We start from the raw sequence: 8,182 nt of genomic DNA on the forward strand, positions 1-8,182 counted from the left end.
TCTCTGCCTCTTGGATTATTTTATTTTTCATACCAAATGATCATTCTGCCTTTTCAGTCAGTTTGTGTGAAAGCCTGCGCCACATCACATTTTAATAAAATCTATACAAGGTGCAAATATCTTGGCAATTTTTCCATTGCGGTAAGCCTAAAATAAGTAAATTCTTGTTGAGCAGTGGCACTTTGAATTTCTAAATCGGTCTTTAATAGTGGCTATTTTTAGGTTTAATGATGTGTTGAGTGTGTGTACACCAGTACTTTATATACACCGATCAGGCATAACATTATTACCTAATATTGTGTTGGTCCCCATTTTGCTGCGAAATCATACCTGTCGAGGCATGGACTCCACTAGACCCCTGAAGGTGTGCTGTGGTATCTGGCACCAAGATGTTAGCAGCAGATCCTTTAAGTCCTGTGAGGTCGGGCCTCCGTGGATCGGACTTGTTTGTTCAGCTCATCCCACAGATGCTCGATTGGATTGAGATCTGGGGAATTTGGAGGCCAAGTCAACACCTCAAACTGGCTGTGCTCCTCAAACCATTCCTGAAGCATTTGTGCTTTCCAAAATGTAATTTTTACTGCACTTTCATATTGAATATAATTTTAATACTTAATTACATTAAAAATGTAGTACTGTATACTTCTATTCAAGTAAAAGTAATTCACTTTTACTTGAGTAAAAGTAATATTCATATTTAAAACTTTATAAAGTAGAGTTCCAGCCGATCCCTTTCCGTGGAAAAGTGTTGAATGTTGAAAGTGAAACTCAAGATGCGTACGTGACGTCATGACGAGCGGACCTGGTCGCATTAGTCTTTCGATCGGCAGAATAACTTTCAACAATTTTTCCATAAATTGAACAGGGAAGGCGGTCGGCCGAAAGTTTACTTGATAAAGTTTTAAATATGGATCTTTTTCTTACACAAACGCATCGATTCGCTTCAGAAGGCCTTTATTAACACCCCAGAGCCGTGTGGAGCAGTTATATGACGGACAGATGCACTTTTTATGGACTTCAAAAACAAAGCAACTAAATTACTGCAATTCTAATGCTTGGATTAGCCTGGACTTTTGTAATAACTCAGATTTTATTCGTCTGAAAGAAGAATGTCATACACACCTCGGATGACTTGAGGGTGAGTAAAATATGGGCTAATTTTCATTTTTGGGTGAACTATCACTTATCAAAGTAAAAAAAAAAAAATTATGAAACTTAGTGCAGTAAAAAGTACGACATTATGCTTTGGAATGTAGTGAAGTACAAGTTTTCCCAAAAAAAACTGATAAAGTACATATACTTGAAATATGTCCTTCAGTAGAATTTAAAAATTCTTCACTACTGTCCGCCTCTATATATATAAATAATTTGTGCTGTCAAAGCGATTAATCACATCCAAAATAAAAGTTTAATGCGTGTATATTTTTGTATATAATGCACATGCATGTATATATTTAGATATAGTTTTTATATAAAGTATATACATGCAAATGTTAAATATATACATGAGAACAGAAATGGTCAACTTTTATTTTGGATGTAAGTAATCGCGATTAATTGATTTTACAGCACTAATATATGTACAAGACAAGCTATTTTTCCTAACAAGTTACGCCAACCTTGCATCATTCATGTTCCATAAGATGCACAACTTGAATGAAATATGACTGACGTTTAGGTTTGTTGGATGTAAGCGGGTCCTTCCTGACTTTAGACTAAAGGAAATCCATCCACAGCAAATTACAAAGATCTTTGTGTGGAGGTGTGCATTTAGAGAATGATTCAAATGAATATATTGTATAAATTATTTTAAAAAAATCAATATTAAAATGATAGTGGGAGAAAAAAAAATCAAGAATTTATATTTCTTTCCCCTCTCAATAACTGATTGTGTTGGGCAATGCTGGGCTTACAAGTCAAAAAGGTTGAGAACCACTGATTTAACACCAGTCCCATCCGATACCATCCTAAAACCCGGTACACACTGTACGATTATGGGCTGTCCCAGACAAAATATGACCAATCATCACGATTTCTGTGGTGGTGGTTTCTAAACGGCTAGAGTTTTAGCGAAGCCCTTGCAACCAAAGATAGCCTGTGATAATGTTCTAACAGTGTCAGAAATTTCTCATGATCATCTCAGTGTGTTTGCTGCTATGACCTGCGTCTACTGACTAGCCAATAAAAATGCTCCCTGAAATGGCGTATTGATCAACCCGACCTGGCGCTAAAACTTAAACCTACTTACCTCAAGCTCCATTTGCAAAATTGAAATGCCCATGTTCATATTCTCCTCCTTTTTTCAGGAAAATACAGATCAAAATTGCCAAAGTAGGATTGATCTTGCTCTGTTTGTTCACCACTAGCACATGATGATGACGTTTACTCTTCTATCCTAACTTGCGTCATGTCGTACAGTATGATCTTATCGGATCGCCGTAATCGCACACAAGATGCTGGACCATGAACCTTCAGACACAAAACTCCAGGCAAACAGCCAAACCATTTTGCTTTAATTAAAAAAACGTAGGTGACATAAAACGCTCAAACCGTGTATAGAAAACAAAAATAAATACAGTTGTTTCTTTATGGCATTTCCCTCTCACATGGCCGTTTTCTAAACAATAATCAGAATGAAGGGAGAAGCAGCCGAGAGAAGGCAGGTCCCAGTACAGGAATGGTTCGCCTCGTCAGTACAGTCAGTTCGTAATGGTCTGTTTGATCCGCGGCGCCGTCGCTCAGCCCGATTTGAAGAGCAGGATGGCCACCTGACCCAGGTAGAAGTAGATGAAATGTTTGGTCTCGTGAGTCACGTAGCTGCCGAAGTTCCTTCCCACGATGCAATGCCAGGTGGGGTTGTACTTTTTGTCGAACTCCTGCATGGAGAGAAGACGCTTAAAGTCAGTATGAAATGTTTGCAAACCCATTCACTCAAAGTGAAAGACAAGACTTTATATGATTTCTTTGGTAGGGAGGGGTTGGAAAAGAAAAATACAAAGATGCGTTGCAGGAATAACATTCAGTAAACGTTGATTATGGGTTGATGTCAGCAATAACCAGACAATAAAGTATTCATGAGCACGTCTTCACTGCTAAATATAAGCCTTACAGAGACAATGGACGTGCCTGTAAAGTGTTCAGTCCAAATAGTGTTGTCAAAAATACTGATATTTCGATACGTATTGATACTTTGAAATATCTGAAACTGTTCCAATACTCATTTTCTGCAGTATCGATACACTGCTCTCTCTCTTCTCTGACACACCTTCTCCTCTCATTGGCTCCGGTTGAATAGTGCTCGTATTGGGCATCATTTGACTCATTCCTGCAGGTTTCACGCTCACACCACTGACATATATTAAACTATATAAGCGGTGCACAAAAAGCCGCCTCTCAAACAGTTTGAGTACCAAATTGAGTTATTCTTCTCATTTTATTGCGCATAAATAATCAAATACACAGAAAATTAAGTAAAAAATGCCAGTCTTGGCCAGTATTCAGGGAAACAGTCAGTTTTGGGACAAACAGTTGAGAAAGAAAACGCATGTGTAATATATTGGATCTGCTCATGAGCTCTTAAAGTGACGGTAGCCTAATAAACCTGCTGCTGACTGTCTTTAATGTTAATCAGAGAACACAATCAGAGTTATATTAAATAATATCCCGGCTCTTCCAAGCTGTATAATGGCAGTGATTGGCGTTTGAGATTTTGAAGCTCAAAAAAGTGCATCTATCCATCATATAACTGCTCCACACTGCTCCGGGGGGTTAATAAAGGCCTCCTGAGGCGAAGTGGTGAGTTTGTATAAGAAAAATATCCATATTTATAACATTATAATCTATAATCGCTGGCTTGCCATATGCGAGTCTTTGGCGGTGACCTCTGACCTGACACATGATGTAGGAGTAGCGTACGGTGACAGTCGACGCCTCTCATGGTTCAAACAACAAACTCCTCCCACATTTCTCTTTAAAAATTATTGTTTTGTGGTGCGTTCACACCAGATGCGAATAAATCATGCGTAGTTGGACGCTCAAACATTTTGAGTTTACTCGCTTCATTCACTTCACAACAGACGTGAATTTGCGTCATGGGAGGGGCTTCTGCCAGCCCGCTCGTCTCGTTGTGAAATGGCTGACATGATTGTTTTAAAATACGGCGAATAAGCTCAATTTGCCGGCTTTAGTTAGCTTGTGGTCTCAATAGGGTGATTGGGACACTTTTTCCAAGTCATCTCAATGGCAAAAAGTGTCCCAATCACCCTATGTAGAGCTCAAACTGAGTAAAGAGCGTTTTTTACAACTTACCAGATTGTCCAGCCTCCTCACTCACTTTCTTCCAAGCAAGATCCTTTTTATTCCTGTTTCCATAAAGTACACACAGCTCCGGGTATCCACATATGATTTTGTCCTCATTGTTGTCACTACTAGAGCAAGCTCCTGATTGATTAACGCGGCGCGAATATCCACCAAAGTTCAGATTTTTCAACGCATCAAACACTCAATTCGCGTCTTTGCATTGACTTAACATGTAAATCACTCGCGCGAAACGCTTCATTCGCATCTGGTGTGAACCCACCATTAGAACAACGCTTCTGATTCGTGACCGGTGTTTTGTTTAATCCTCTGCGCTTCCGCATTCCTCAATACCTCATGCGTCGGGTCAGAGGCCACTCTTCTGCTGGAACAAGTTATAGATATGAATATTTGTCTTACAAAAACGTATGGCTTCACTTCAGAAGGCCTTTATTAACCCCTTGGAGTCGTGTGGTGCACTTTTATTATGGATAGATGCACTTTTATGAAGGATAGATGCACTTTTATGATGGATAGATGCACTTTTATGATGGATAGATGCACTTTTATGATGGATAGATGCACTTTTATGATGGATAGATGCACTTTTATAATGGATAGATGCACTTTTATGATGCACTTTTATGATGATAGATGCACTTTTATGATGGATAGATGCACTTTTATGAAGAATAGATACACTTTTATGATGGATAGATACACTTTTATAATGGATAGATGCACTTTTATGATGGATAGATGCACTTTTATGATGGATAGATGCACTTTTATGATGGATAGATGCACTTTTATAATGGATAGATGCACTTTTATGATGCACTTTTATGATGATAGATGCACTTTTATGATGGATAGATGCACTTTTATGAAGAATAGATACACTTTAATGATGGATAGATACACTTTTATAATGGATAGATGCACTTTTATGATGGATAGATGCACTTTTATGAAGAATAGATACACTTTTATGATGGATAGATGCACTTTTATGATGGATAGATGCACTTTTATGATGGCTGGATGCACTTTTATGAAGGATATATGCACTTTTATGATGGATAGATGCACTTTTATGATGGATAGATGCACTTTTATGATGATAGATGCACTTTTATGATGGATAGATGCACTTTTATGAAGAATAGATACACTTTTATGATGGATAGATGCACTTTTATGATGGATAGATGCACTTTTATGATGGATAGATGCACTTTTATGATGGATAGATGCACTTTTATGAAGGTTATATGCACTTTTATGATGGATAGATGCACTTTTATGATGGATAGATGCACTTTTATGAAGGTTATATGCACTTTTATGATGGATAGATGCACTTTTATGATGGATAGATACACTTTTATAATGGATAGATGCACTTTTATGATGGATAGATGCACTTTTATGATGGATAGATGCACTTTTATGATGGATAGATGCACTTTTATAATGGATAGATGCACTTTTATGATGCACTTTTATGATGATAGATGCACTTTTATGATGGATAGATGCACTTTTATGAAGAATAGATACACTTTTATGATGGATAGATGCACTTTTATGATGGATAGATGCACTTTTATGATGGCTGGATGCACTTTTATGAAGGATATATGCACTTTTATGATGGATAGATGCACTTTTATGAAGAATAGATACACTTTTATGATGGATAGATGCACTTTTATGATGGCTGGATGCACTTTTATGAAGGATATATGCACTTTTATGATGGATAGATGCACTTTTATGATGGATAGATGCACTTTTATGATGGATAGATGCACTTTTATGATGGATAGATGCACTTTTATGAAGGTTATATGCACTTTTATGATGGATAGATGCACTTTTATGATGGATAGATGCACTTTTATGAAGGTTATATGCACTTTTATGATGGATAGATGCACTTTTATGATGGATAGATGCACTTTTATAATGGATAGATGCACTTTTATGATGGATAGATGCACTTTTTTGGGCTTCAAAATCTTGAGCGCCATTCACTGCCATTATAAAGCTTGGAAGAGCCAGGACATTTTTTAATATAACTCTTGATTGTGGTCGTCTGAAAGAAGAATGTCATATACACCGAGGATGTCTTGAGGGCGTAGTAAATTATGGGATCATTTTCATTTTTGGGTGAACTATCCCTTTAACCTTTAATTTAATTTGTCTCTTTATTCTATTGTATTTTTTGTGCTATAATTTATTTGGTCTTGTTACTGACTGTCTACTTGTATTGTTTGTGTAAATTTAGTTCAGTGATTCAAATAAAGCCTCCCTGTGCTGTGTGAAAGCTATTTCAACAAAATTTCCCCAACTATCAAAAAATATCTGTATGGCAGTATCGAAAAATCGATATTTTTGAAGGTATCGAAGTTGGAAATTCCAGTATGGAGTCCCACAAACGGGCGTTTACCTTCTTGATATAGGCAGCGATGTCCTTCTCGATGTTGTACTTCTCCAGCGCCTGTGTGGCACACTCCACAGCGTCCTGCTGCATCTCCTCGGACATGTCCGCATTCTTGATCACGGCCTTTCTGTCAGACATGGTTGTTCTGTAGCCATAAACAGAGACATTTCATGAGGAATTAATGAATTAAATAAAATCTGAGAAACGCCCGAACAACACCCTGTGACGCACCCATACTGCTTTCTGCCCTGCCCCAATCAATCCCACAATCCTCAAGCATCTGCTGGTGAAACTGCTGAAGGATGGCCAGAGTCAGGATGGTCGTTATGTAAAATCAGCACACGAGATGCTCCACTGCCATTATTCCATCTTTATTGCATAACATCACGTGGCATATTTTCACCAGGTTACTGTTGCCATGGACACCTGAACTAAATCCTGTACTCAGCAACACAGATTCCACCAAACTTATACCTATTTTGAAATACTGTTCATTCATATAACTTATAGTTTGAATTAACCAACAGAACAGTGTAAACTTATCAAATGAAATGCCTTTAGAGATGCGTATTTTATTAGTAGAATATAAATGAATGGCGGCATGGTTATTTTTAGACATGAGAACGACTTCACACGTTTTTATGTTGAATGAAAGACTTTTCCATCCTTTTATTTTGCATCCTTTTATTTATATTCTGATCAATCTCTTTATTGTTATTATTATTATTTATGTTTAAGTCCGTAGCTGAATTAATTATAAGTGTGCGGTCAACTAACGTTAGGTACAATATCGCTTACTCCGAATAGAAAAAAACCCACTATATATTTAGTTGTACAGTCTAATATGCAGAACAAACGGATAAATGTAAAAGTTTTACCTTATTTGTGTGCAGATTTCAGGACACAGAGAGAAAAGCGAGTCACTCCAGCGTCTGTGATGCTCCCGCTGTGTGCTTGACCAAAAGTAATGTGGGTGTGCAACTGCCGTTGGCCCCTCCCACTCCGGTTTCCCGGCTCTGTGATTTGTCAGCTCTGCAAGAGTCTCGCAGCAATGTGTCCCTGCATTTTATTTCAGACCATCATGCCTTGCGTTCAAGAAGCTTCGCTGAACTCCATAGCAACATGGGGGGAATTCTCCGGAAAAGGGCAGGAGAAATGTTGAAATGTGATCTTGGAGATTAACCAATGTTTGAATCATTTTCATAAATATATAAAGGTTATAAAAACAAAAAGGTGAAATGTTATCCGCAGAAGACAAATAAAACTACGAAGAATGTTGTAGACATCAAGTATACTAAACTAATGCTAGCATGATAGCCTGATATATAATAGTCTGAACTGTTTAAATATAAAAGTTTATCGAACCTTTAGACAAAGTATAAAAATGTGAAATAAAAAAGTCTGTTGAGTATCATATTTTATACATAATACTTTTAC

At 37.4% G+C, this 8,182-nt stretch overlaps 1 protein-coding gene across 1 annotated transcript; it reads right to left on the reverse strand.

The window, feature by feature from the left end:
- Window positions 1-2,484: 2,484 nt before the first annotated feature.
- dynll1 (dynein, light chain, LC8-type 1) lies at window positions 2,485-7,738 on the reverse strand. The gene is made up of 3 exons (XM_079827669.1): window positions 7,624-7,738; window positions 6,752-6,890; window positions 2,485-2,876 (listed from the first exon to the last, which is right to left on the reverse strand). The coding sequence occupies exons 2-3, from the start codon at window positions 6,881-6,883 to the stop codon at window positions 2,739-2,741; spliced, it is 270 nt and encodes an 89-aa protein (XP_079683795.1). The 5' UTR covers window positions 6,884-6,890; window positions 7,624-7,738; the 3' UTR covers window positions 2,485-2,738.
- Window positions 7,739-8,182: the final 444 nt, after the last annotated feature.

This window comes from Gobio gobio (genome assembly GCF_949357685.1).
Source record: "Gobio gobio genome assembly, chromosome: 10".
Taxonomy (NCBI): Eukaryota; Metazoa; Chordata; class Actinopteri; order Cypriniformes; family Gobionidae; genus Gobio; species Gobio gobio.